This window comes from Argentina silus (assembly GCF_951799395.1).
Source record: "Argentina silus genome assembly, chromosome: 8".
Classification (NCBI taxonomy): Eukaryota; Metazoa; Chordata; class Actinopteri; order Argentiniformes; family Argentinidae; genus Argentina; species Argentina silus.
This window is the reverse complement of record NC_139662.1, coordinates 15,351,387-15,364,690: the sequence shown is the minus strand read 5'-3', so window position 1 is coordinate 15,364,690 and position 13,304 is coordinate 15,351,387. Positions and strand designations below refer to the sequence as shown.

General features: G+C 44.0%; 1 protein-coding gene across 1 annotated transcript; it reads left to right on the top strand.

The window, feature by feature from the left end:
- Nucleotides 1-3,703: 3,703 nt before the first annotated feature.
- Nucleotides 3,704-12,534, top strand: krt8 (keratin 8). Its single transcript, XM_083675730.1, has 9 exons — nucleotides 3,704-4,226; nucleotides 6,548-6,756; nucleotides 7,968-8,028; nucleotides 8,431-8,526; nucleotides 9,119-9,283; nucleotides 9,736-9,861; nucleotides 10,189-10,409; nucleotides 10,918-10,961; nucleotides 11,635-12,534. The coding sequence occupies exons 1-9, from the start codon at nucleotides 3,822-3,824 to the stop codon at nucleotides 11,904-11,906; spliced, it is 1,599 nt and encodes a 532-aa protein (XP_083531856.1). The 5' UTR covers nucleotides 3,704-3,821; the 3' UTR covers nucleotides 11,907-12,534.
- Nucleotides 12,535-13,304: the final 770 nt, after the last annotated feature.

The following is a 13,304-nucleotide window of genomic DNA, read 5'->3' as shown; positions in this document are numbered from 1 at the left end:
GTAATATATGGGCTATTTCTTATGATAGAAAGTGGTTATGATGATTCAGTATAATCTAAACCACCTTACTGGTGCATGAACCTTTCTGACCGGAGAGAGAGTTACAAGCTCAGAGACGGCCACTTACACACACACCCTGTTCTAATAGCTCAAAAGTTGAGAGAGATACTCCTTATCAACGTTTATAGAGTGCTAACAGCACACACACACACACACACACACACACACACACACACACACACACACACACACACACACACACACACACACACACACACACACACACACACACACAGCCTAAAGGTCCATCAGTCCACTAATCTCTATGTAAACTCTGTCCGCCTCTGTGTAAAACTCTCCACCAACCGTTCTGACTAGAAACAGCCTGAGCTAAAGACTAAGCTAACACATATGAGCTAATGGCTATGCTAACACATATGAGCCTTGGGCTACAGAGGGAACTGACAGATGCTGATGAAGCAAAAACAAGGGAAGGGGAGAGGCCGAGATTCTCTAGATTGTTTGTTCGCTGATGTACTGATAAGACAGGTATGGCAGTAAACACTCCCAGTGAGCTGAAGATGGAGGACAGGTACTCACTGTAGCGAGCACAGTTGATGAGTTGCTGTTTGCTCAGTGGCTTGTGTGCAGAATGCTCTGCTCCAACAATGAATATGGTCAACCACTCCAGCTCCTCTGACACGAGGAAAGCGGCCAAACATGTGTTGCTATTGATGCTAAAACACAGGGAAAGTATTTACATAGGGTAGTACAGATGACTAGACTGACTACAGTATGCTCTGCTACAAGCTGCTAGGAACAATGGGAAGAATGCTGGAAAGAAGAGGCCAAACTTGAAGGGCTGGTTTCTTGTATCGGGATTAAGCCTAATCCTAGACTAAAAAGCAACTTAAATGGACATTTTCCATTAAAAGTGTGATGCACAGTGAATCCAGGACTAGGCTGAATCTGTATCCAGGATACCAGCCAAGAAGTTGTTTATTTTGCATGGTAAACAGTGTATTTCCAAACACCCACAACATTTGATACTGTTCCTGCATCTCGACAATGGACAGTGAACCAATGTCACTCAGCGACAGCCACAAATATTTTTTAGGATCTGTGCGCCTGTCAGTCCGTCTGTCTGTGTGAGCATTGCCGTCACACGAGTCACACACTTGGATCTCCCTCAAGATTTCAGATCGGGGGAGTAGTTGACTCTTATTTCTCAAGGTTTCCATGACGATAGTAAGGCCAAGGGATTGGACAAAGGGAACTGGCTGTCGGGAGGAGAGAGGATGGAGAAGGGAGGAGAGGGAAGGGGAAAGGAGGGAAGGAGGAGAGGGGTGAGAGGATGGCGCGTTGGGCAGTGCCAGGACTTATGAGTCACTGTGAGACTGGAGAGGAAAGGGTAGGAGGGCCAGAGGTACTCTGTGCTACTGTATACAGCTACCACCATGGTCAGTAGTGTTATTGCCATGGTAAGTGCTGTTATTACCATGTTATTACCATGCATCTCTATACAGCTACCACCAAGGTCAGTAGTGTTATTACCATGGTCAGTGCTGTTATTACCATGTTATTACCATGCATCTGTACACAACTATCACCATGGTCAGTAGGGTTATTACCCTGTTATTACCATGCTACTGTATACAGCTGTATCACCATGGTCAGTAGTCACTATAACAAACAACATTATACCAGAGATTAGAACAGTGTTATCAACTGAAACCTACACTATACATTATATGTATGTATTTATTTGTATGAACTCAAAATTACACGATAACGAGGTAATTAATTAAAATAACTACTAAGTAATAACTTAGTTTTTATATGTGCTATATCATAAGTAGTTAATACCAGCTGAAACAGGTCTATAGAAAAAAGTATAAGAGAAGAAAAATGGTTGCTTGAAGAGGCCCAACTAGGGTTGCGTGGAGATGCTATGCTAGTGTAGCAGAGGTGATTTGGAATCTGTCTAGTTTGTCTAGTTCTGTCAAGTTCTCACCAGTTTCTGTGTTGAACAGGTTCTTGCGCTGACAGAGAACAATGGGTGATAAAGAACATCATGGAAGATAAACTGTCATTAATTCAACTAATAGAGTAAAATATTTTCATTACAGACGCATTATGAATGAATGAATGAAAACCTTTATTTTATCAGAAAGGAATTTTTGCTGTGCATAGTGACGAGCTTCCACAATCGTCATAAAAAAATACCACACAAACAATCACAGAAAATATATCAGTCATTTATGTATAAGAACATATATCCTCTAAAGTGCAAAATCCAATGTGTGTATGTTTGAAGGCACCAGAAACAGTTCCTTTAGTGCTATCAAGACACGTCCTGTATTACAACTGCATTCATTCTTACAAGTTCTTCACGTGCGGTCAAGTGGTTAGGCTATGTTGTCTTAAGCTAATCTTCACATCCTTCACATATCTACAGGTGCTGGGCCAAGAAAGAATGATGAAATAATGAAGAAAAGGCCGCACATACGATCAGCTTCTCCCAAGTGCTTTATTCCACCACAAAACAAACAAAGCTATGGCCAACAGGTAGCCTTCGTCAGGTCATGAACCCTTGTGCCGGCTTTTCATCATTATTTGTACCAGGGGAGGCTGGTGGAGGTAGAAACCAGGGGAGGCTGGTGGAGGTAGAAACCAGGGGAGGCTGGTGGAGGTAGAAACCAGGGGAGGCTGGTGGAGGTAGAAATCGAAGGAAGGGCTTATTGTAATGCATGGAACGGAGTGAGGAATGGTATCAAACACACATGTTTAACACACATGTTTGATACCATTCCTCATTACGTTCAATGCATTAAAATGAGCATGTCCTCCGATTTCTACCTCCACCAGCCTCCCCTGGTTTGCAGCATGTAGTAAAACAAACAACCTACAGCTACAGTTGTACTTGACACAGGCATCCTATGGTATTGACTGTTGAGCATTCCATCCATGTGATGCACTGTATTTACATATGTAAAGCAAAGCAGAGAGGTGACACTGTTCAACAATATGACAGTTCGTATGAGGCTGATAGACATTATGCTATTCAATTAATTACAGTATGTCGATGCAAGGCATACAGCTCTATTAACTAACTAATTATTTTACTACTAGAGTCGTATTTTCCAAGTTCTTATCTTCATAGTGTTCAAACTATCTCATTATTTTGTTGAACTACGTCAGTTTTTTTGTAACTCTGTACTTTGTTGTGATGAAATTGTCTAAATGCTGTTTTGCTGAGCGTACAATAAGACTTGGGTTGAGCAAATTGCACACAGATCAGTACCTGATCAAGGCCTGATGCGAGGCCTGGTAATAGATCTGTGTTACTGAAACCTGCTGACAACAGTAGTCTGTTATCATGTTTCACCTGGGCCTTCCACATTCTAACAGGCAATCTATAGCGCTAAGCCCCTCTTCCTACCACCACCCTGGAACAAAAACACAAAAACACCCCGAAAAAAACGGAAAAAGAAAGAGTATTTCTTTAGTAGGCAGCCTCCAAAGTCAGGTAATGCTTTAGAATGCTCGTCTGTCAGAGGGCTGAAAAGTGTTCTATTACAACCCCGCCCCCTTCTACCCTTCACCCAGTGCCCCGGCCTATCAGAGCTTCCCCATGGCCCCTCCTACCGGGCTAGTCAGTTAAAAGCTTTGAGTAACTTCTGCCTCTGTCTATCCACACGGGTCTCTCCAGCTCTCCAGCAGACGCCTACCCGCCTGCCTGCCTGCCTGCCTGCCTGTCTGTCTGTCTGTCTGTCTGTCCTACCCTAGTCACCAACCAACCACTCACTCACTAAGCCAGGATGTCTCTTAGGAAGACCACCAGCTACACGGTCAAGTCGTCCTCCTCAGGGGCGGCTCCCAGGAGCTTCAGCAGCATGTCCTACTCTGGCCCCAGCCAGGGGGTGTCTCGGCAGAGCTACAGTGCTCGCAGCTCCTTCGGGGGGGCCAACCGAGGGATGGGCGGAGGCTACGGGGCTGGTAGTGGAAGCAGCTACATCTCCAGCTCCTCAGCCTATGGAGGTGGCATGGGCCTGGGCATGGGCATGGGGGGAGGAAACATGGCCCCCATCACCGCCGTGTCGGTCAACAAGAGCCTTCTGGCCCCTCTCAACCTGGAGATCGACCCCAACATCCAGGTGGTCCGCACCCATGAGAAGGAGCAGATCAAGACCCTCAACAACCGCTTCGCTTCCTTCATCGACAAGGTCAGTGGCTGTTAAAGCTAATCTGTCTGTCTGTCTGTCTGTCTGTTTGTCTGTCTGTCTGCCGGTGTCAGTCAAGGTTGTTGGCAATGTACTTTGTCATGTGCTTGTAAGTTGTTTGAAACAGATGAAATACTGTGAATGTATTCTGAGAGAAATGTCCAGTCCTGTAGTATGTAATAAGCTGCCTCTCTGTGCATGTCAAGTTAGTGGTTATAGTATTGTACTTTGCCTTGTGCTTGTAAACTATCATGGATAAGCCTTTCCAGTGCTGATGGGTCTTACAAACCCACTGTATGCAATGTTGATACAAGTCTGTGGAGATCAGTTTGTGAATGTTTGGTTGAATGAAGTGAGACAAAGCAAGGAGATCGGGGGAAAGGAAAAGTTTTACAAAGTTGACCCACCTTTATCAAAACACACAGACTCAGCCAAGCGTAACAGATATGATTGTTTTGTTATACATTCCTAAGACTTCCTATCTAATGGTTTGGCAGGAATTGTCCTTTTATAGTGATGAATAACAGACGTGGGGAGGGGGTGGGGGTTGGAGATTGGGGGGTGGGGGAGAGAGTTTCTTGTGAAGGGTGTGTCCAGGGCTGAGTAGGGAACTTTAAGCTAATGATTAGGTTTACCTAGGGAGTTTCTGAAGTGTGTGTCTGTGTTGGGTTAGGGGCTCAGAGCTAGCTGTCTGGTTTACCTAGGGAATGGCCTGCCCTGAGGAGGGGAGGAAGGGAGGAGGGGAGGAGGGGAGGGGTTTGGCTGTGTGCTGGGCTGGGGTGTGGCTCTTCTCCTGTTCGGTTGGACACGCCATAGAAGGTCATACACACCTGGGACACTGGCATGGTTATATTATTAAGTCTTGAGACAACACTAGAGTGAAAGTCCATTATGGAGTTACTGCTAAATGGAGTGCACGTGAAAATGGTCAAACGTGGAAAAGAAAACAATTTCTTAATGACATTGATGTTACATTGATTAAGCCATATCTAGAGGTATACTGCATGGTTCCGGTCAGTGGCCTACTCTCCTAGTCTGTATGTATCCCTCCCCCACACTGAGCCTGTCTCTGTGGGTTAATATTTAAAAAGGGCCATCTGGTCTCATGTTCTGGCCAGCGTATTGGTTACATAACAAGGGGATTTTCTATGACAAGAAGAAAAATAACCCTGCATACCTCTGCAGAGACTCGATAGATAAAAGTTCACACTCCCACACTCTCACGCAACCAATAGGAGTCGAGGAGGCCCTTTTTAGGAACATCTTGGTCCTTAGACATCTTGGACATTTTGGCAATGTTGACAGGAACATAAATCCACTTTTCACACCCTGCTATTAGTGTCCACATGACAGTGCTCTTCCCCTCCTCCCCCCTCTCTCCCTCCACCCTCACACCTACCTGTATACAGCAGTTAAATATTTACCTTCCAGGGCGTAGAGATAGACTCCGCCCATCTTCCACCCGCTGCTCTCTCTGTGGCCCCTCCCCCTGACCTCGCCCTTTTAAAACAGGAAAACATGGAGGAGCGTTAACTCTCTCACCAGCTCTTTCCATCACGCCCCCCCCCCCTCCTCTCACACACACACACACACACACACACACACACACACACACACACACACACACACACACACACACACACACACACACACACACACACACACAACCTCCGGTCAGGATGCGCATCATAGCTTCCTTGGGAAAATAGGGCTACCCTGAAAACAGCCGCGCTGCTGCTGATCCAAACACTGATTGAAGCAACAAACACCTTAGATTATGTATTGTGGAGAACTGCAAAGATCACACAAGCCAGAATGTGAATATGAAGTCATGGATGGAAGCCATTAAATGTTACCAGCACAGTTCTGTTCTGTTCTTCCCCAACAGTCCCTTTGAGAGCTATGCTAGCCTGTTCCCAGTCCTGAATCATGTCCTGGGCAGGGGAGGCTGGTGGAGGTAGAAATTGGAGGAGGACAGGCTCATTGTGATGCAATGAGCCCATCCTCTGATTTCTACCTCCACCAGCCTCCCCTGTTCTTGTGGTACTCATTTTGGTAAAGTATCATCAGTCATGATTCAGGCCTCGGCCTATACGGGCTTTAATCATTCCTATAACCATTTCTGTCACTATAGGAGCCATAGGAGATGGCTAAAGCTCAAACAGATCTGGAAGTAGAGAAGTGATCAACATATGAGTCACATGCTGCTGACCTAACATATCTACTCTCCTCTTCCTCACATACACACACACACACACACACACACACACACACACACACACACACACACACACACACACACACACACACACACACACACACAGGTGCGCTTCTTGGAGCAGCAGAACAAGATGCTGGAGACCAAGTGGAGCCTCCTACAAGGCCAGACCACCACACGCTCCAACATCGACGCCATGTTTGAGGCCTACATCACCAACCTGCGCAGACAGCTGGACAGCCTGGGAAATGACAAGATGAGGCTGGAGGCCGATCTGCACAACATGCAGGGTCTGGTGGAGGACTTCAAGAACAAGTGAGTTTGGGACAGGCGTTATATTCTGCTCCATTCTACTCTATTCTGCTCTATCCTGTTCTGTTTTGATTCTATTGTATTCTATTTTGTTTTATTCTATTCTATTTGGTTGGCCTCACCTTACAAGATGAACACATAATTGGCCTGTCTTAGTCTTTAAAGATCACGGTTAATGCCTTCACAGTTCAACTGCTGCTTGTGCATCGTCTTCAGTCTTGGCCAGAAGACATTCTTTCTTTTAATATGAGGATGTTGAGAAACATGTTGTCCTGATGCTGTTCTACAGTGCTAGGTGATTTAGCAAGGTGAATAGTACCATGCTAGCGACAGGGGAGGCTGGTGGAGGTAGAAATCGGAGGACAGGCTCAGGAAATGGTATGAGATGGTATGAAATATGTGTGTGATTAGCACAGGACAGGACTGATGACATCATTCTGGTTGAGTCAGACCTCCTCTGAAGGAATGTGTAGAACCTGTTGCTCAGTGGTTCAGGAGGACACACCAGCGTAATATTAGGTAATCTGACTATCTTCATTAGGTCATCTCAGTAAAGACTACTCCCTGCAGCTGTCCTATTGTGTAACCACACTGTTCTACGTCCTGGGAATTACAACACTGACTTGGCATGTTCTGGAGAGGCCATTACACTGCACATGACTAGAGGTGGAAACCGTTTACCTTTCTGTCAGCAACATCTTACACACACACAGACACACAAAAACACACACACACAGAGTGCTGCGTGGCAACTGAACACACACCTAGCAGAACACCTAGTGTGTCTATCCCCTGTCAGCTCACATAAAGGCATTAGCAGACTAGGCCCTCGGGACACACACACACACACACACACACACACACACACACACACACACACACACACACAGGATGCTTGGATCGGAGTCAGCAGTGGTAGTCTCTATGTATGTTGCTGATGGAGCACATACGTCCCCTAGTGTTCAAACTGCATAACTCTCATAACCAGAGCCACGTAAAATCTACAGGTGCTTTTTTAAGTTGAAGATGTTGTCTACATGTTTAGCCTATAAAACAGGCATGCAGTTGTTTATTTTTGGTTTGGTTTGATTTGGTTTGATTTGAGCTTCAGTTTTCAAAGCATTAAAAAATATATATATATTTTACAACTTTGATATCGTGTAATTGTAATAACTAGAATACATCTAATGTTTCTCTCACAATCTCTCCCTCAGGTATGAAGATGAAATCAACAAACGTACCGAATGTGAAAATGACTTTGTGCTCATCAAGAAGGTAAACAGCATTACTTTTGTTTTCTGGCATTAACAGAATATTCTCTATTATAAATACTCATTATATAGTAATAATTTCTCTTATGAATGACATGAATGACATTTAGCACTTTGAACTTTAACGAATAGGGCAACACAAACAGTTATTCCAAGTTATCATAAAGCCATATCTTCTATATGGCTATCATAAAAATATTATCCTGGTACATACATTATATTGCCCAATATATGCCCCTTCAGAGTGTGAAAAAGGCATGCTGCATATTCTTCTTCAAGATGTGGCTGAGGACTACATTGATAAAGTTATTACAAATGTACCACAACGTAATTTTTAAAGGTATTATGAGGTTATTATTGTATACTGAGTGTGTGTATTCTTCTTCTTCTTCTTCTTCTTCTGCAGGATGTTGATGAGGCGTACATGAACAAGGTGGAGCTGGAGGCCAAGCTGGAGAGCCTGACAGACGAGATCAACTTCCTGAGGCAGATCTACGAAGAGGTACACCAATAACTTCCTACTTCCAGTCTCTCTCGTTTCGACACATCTGATTGGTTCAGAGCAGCGGTGTTCAAGCACCTCAAACTATCTACTGTACCTGATTTCTTAGGAAATACATAAACAATTCAGAATAGGAATATTATTAACTTCTGATTTTATAACCAATAACAGGATTGTTGCTCATTAGTTGTTGAGTTGTAGCCACCTTCATTACCACCAGATGTGAGGTTGGCTGCTCTCAACAACAACTCTGATTTATCTACAGTGTTTTGAGTTATGACATAGCGTGATGTTTGTGGTATCTATTGGAATGTATCCCTCTGTTGCTGCGTCTGCATTTTAACAGACATCTGTGTAGCATCTTGACTGTGTATGGCTGGAGTCAACATGGGTGGGTTTCATCTCTGGGGAAGGCTTGAAGCAAGAGCGTGATCTACGATGGGCCAAGTGCTTGATGACCTTCTCTCTCGTTTTTACTCTCTCCCTCTGTCTCACCATCCATCTTTCTCTTCTCTTTCTGGCCTTCTTCCTCTCCCTTGTTTCTCCCTTCCTCCCTCCCTCCTCTGCCTCCCCTCTCCTTCTCCCCCTCCAGGAGCTGCGTGAGCTGCAGGCCCAGATCAAGGACACCTCAGTGGTGGTGGAGATGGACAACAGCCGTAACCTGGACATGGACTCCATCGTGGCTGAAGTGCGTGCCCAGTACGAGGACATCGCCAACCGCAGCAGAGCCGAGGCCGAGACCTGGTACAAGTCCAAGGTACAGTACAGTTCCTGGGCTATGGTCTCTTATATACCATCTACAAGGTTCTTCTGTTCATAACAGCTATTACATATATAACTAGGGCCCCGAGTAATTAATCCTGACCATGTGACATGACCAGGAAAAACTATAGGCCCCAGTTATAACTCCATAAATCAAGTCATGTCAAGTTTATTGTCTTTTGGAAGTACGGAGCAGACTTACTTACTTACTTACTTACACACACACACACACACACACACACACACACACACACACACACACACACACACACACACACACACACACACACACGTATTTTTGGTGTGACAAATAATTAAATCTTAACACATATCTTAACACATACATTTCTCATTTCTCATAACAATACAGTACAATCATTTCATATATGACTTTACCCACAGATTATATTAACTAATGGTATTGTGTTTTTTCTGCTGGGTGTTTAGTATGATGAGTTGCAGACATCAGCCACCAGATATGGAGATGACCTGAGATCTTCAAAGACAGAGATCTCCGACCTCAACCGCATGATCCAGAGACTGACCTCAGAGATCGACTCCGTCAAGGGACAGGTACTGGCCACACCGGACCACCAACACTCTTAGACACTTTGTTTAGTGGTATATATCAAGAAAAGAGGTTCTGGACAGCAACTTGATCCCTTCAAAGATATTTAATTTGCTGAAATTGAAAAAGTATTGAAAATGATGTAACACTTTTCAGCAACTTAGTTTAGTGGCTCAGGAATATGAAATGCCGGCACCAAGCAAACACTCAAACTATTTGAAAGAATTCAAGAACTATTTTGATCGACCATGGTGTGATAGTGAACCGACCATGGTGTCAATTTGATAGTGAGCAGAAAGGTTGACCGGTGTTGCGTGTCTGTGTTCTGCCAGCGAGGGAACCTGGAGGCCCAGATTGCCGAGGCTGAGGAGCGTGGAGAGATGGCTGTCAGAGACGCCAGGATGCGCATCAAGGATCTGGAAGAGGCCCTCCAGAGGGCCAAGCAGGACATGGCACGCCAGATTAGAGAGTACCAGGACCTGATGAACGTCAAGCTGGCCCTAGACATTGAGATCGCCACCTACAGGAAACTGCTGGAAGGAGAGGAGGACAGGTAAGGCAGTCAACACAAATGTAGTTGGAATTGGAATAAGAACACTGTTTGGGTCGGGTTTCCCGGACGTAGATTAATCCTTCTCCTAAACTAAAAAACTTCTTCAGTGGAGAGTCCATTGAAAGTGCAATCTAGTCCTGGACTAGGCTTCATTAGTGGCCAGAAAACTGCCCCCATATACAATAGTGTAACACTGCAGTAACTATATCACACAAAATTGAAATGTCAACTTAGTACAGCTGTATTTAACTCACTAACTGCCAAAGAATTCCAGAACACTCACCACCTAGAGTGCCAAGTGTTTTATGTGGTATTTACCTAGCAACAATACTTTGGTTGGCTACAAAAAAACCATACTTTATGCATGAATAAAATCACCCTTGGCACTGAATGTTGACAATTTGGGCGACTTTATTCACCCTCGGCACTAAATTAGTTAATATCAAAGTAGTAAATGTCTATTTCCACAAAACAAACCATCTTCTCCTGGTCTTCTCTTTACCTTCAGGCTAGCAACCGGCATCAAGTCAGTCAACATCTCCAAACAGAGCTGTAAGTATCTCACCCCCCTCACCCTACCTCCCTCCTATCCCCCCTCTCCTCCTTCACCCTAACTCACCCCTGTACCTCCTCTATCAGAATAAGACTATGTGACTTCCCCTTATGTGTGTTATTCCCGTCCCCTGGTGTTGTTGCTGTGGTAACGTCAGTGATTCTACAGTGTGATTGGTTCAATTGAGAACGTGTCTTTGAAAATAGCTTTCTTAGCAGTTCAGATGTACTATGAAATGGAGTCTGTGCTTGACTCATAGTCTGGTAATCTACATTCATAATAGGTGCATTTGAAGCATTTATGTCTAATCTCATTGGTCTTAAACAACCCTTTATTTTACATCTCTAGGTTGGGTGGTATTTACCCAGTATTTACTATGTGTTAACAAGGGGTACTTTCTGTTCTCAAGAACTCAGCACAGTTGGTAACTATCTGATGCTATATGGCACACAGACGTGCTTGAGACAGGGAATCTAACAGAAACTGCAAACGTATGTGATATGTAATAATCAGGTAATAACTGTTTAACCAAAGTACCTGCTTAATAACAGGCTGTATAATAAAGATTTACCAAAAAAAAACAAAAAAAACATTCATCATTCACACCTGTTACACAATGACGTTTTCTAATAAACTAGGGAAGAAACTCATCCCTCTCTTCCTCCTTGACAGCGAGCTACAGCTCCTTCCCCATGGAGACCGTCAACAGTAGCTACTCCAGCGGTAACTACTCCGGCTTCTACGGCGGCGGGTACGGTGGCGGCTACGGCGGCAGCAGCGGCAGCGGCTACGGCGGCAGCGGCTACGGCGGCAGCAGCGGCAGCGGCTACGGCGGCAGCAGCGGCAGCACCGTCACCCAGACCAAGAAGAACGTCGTCATCAAGATGATCGAGACCAAGGACGGAAAAGTCGTGTCCGAGTCTTCCGAGATCGTGGAGGATTGAGAGGGCGTGGGTTGTGATTCCATTTAGTCTAGTCCTAGTCTAGTCTTCTGCTCACCTTTCCACTACAGAGTAACACACCAAGGCAAAGGCAAACGATAACAGAGAGCACAATTGTAGATGTGGCTGTTAAGCAATACACGTTATAATCCGACCAAAGATTTGAAAGGGACCAAATAATCTCTTTTTTTTCTCATTCACATGTTTGTATGTCTGTATATGTCTTATGCCTTTGTCTCATGTTGTACTAATACAAACACCTGCACGTGAAACGCCACACGTGTCTAATAAGCAAAAGGCAAGTTGCAACTTGTAGAACATTCCCTCCAACCCTATGCAACTCTGTAAACAATAGAAAAGGCCATTAACTGAGTTTCTAAATTGTATGAAACAGATAAAGTGTCAACTCTAAGAAGTGTCTTTGTTGCGAGGGCAGATATGAATGTAACAGCGCAGCAGTGTTCTTGGTTAACCTGTCTAAAATGTCTGCTAGGTAGGTAGGTAGCTAGTGCATGTCTCATCTTCCTAACAGTCTGCTGTCAGCCTGTGTTCTGTTTGCAGCTTCCCAAAGAGAGCATGGTTGCCCCAAGGTGCTGTTTTTGCTACCAAACATTAAAATGTGTTTACTGAATGCTGGTCTTGTGCTGTCTCTGGGTTTGTAGTCTTGATGATTGATTGTTTGTAGTTCTTGTAAAATATCTAGAGAGCATAACATGTATTTGGCCACACTTCATTTGATTAGTGCTCTCCAGAAGGTATACAGTATGTTCACACTGTCCACTACTAAGAATATCACACAACAGCGTGAAAGACCCCTAAATTACTTGTGAAACTCAATTTCAACCTTCATGATAATACAGATACAGTGTTTGACCAGAGCCATGAAGGGTGCAGTGGTTTACACCACGAGTCGTTTTTTTTCTAGGTTATATGCATAATAGTCAGGGGACGAGGTTATCCAGAGAGTGACCCACTAGATAGAGTTTCAGGATAACTCAAATATGATTATTTCAATGCAGCAAGAAAGCACATTCAAAAGTACAGTCAAAATTGATTCAGTTAAACTCAGTTGATAATATTCTAATGATTGATTATGATTGATATATTATTATTATTATTATTATTATTATTATTATTATTATTATTATTATTATATTATTATTGATTGAATTGGGCCTATGTCTCTGGTTACAACTTGTCTCAGCAATAAGGGATAATAAGGTACCATGGCAGCTCTGACAGCTCCATCCAACGTCACTTTTCATATTTGTGATATCTTGTATTGAACGATAATGTAAACTCTCAGATGCTCGGCACTTGAAGTACATTGTTTGCACGTTTGTTACTGTAGGCCTATGAAAATAAGAATACTTGTCTCAATTTCTCCAAACTTTCCACAGG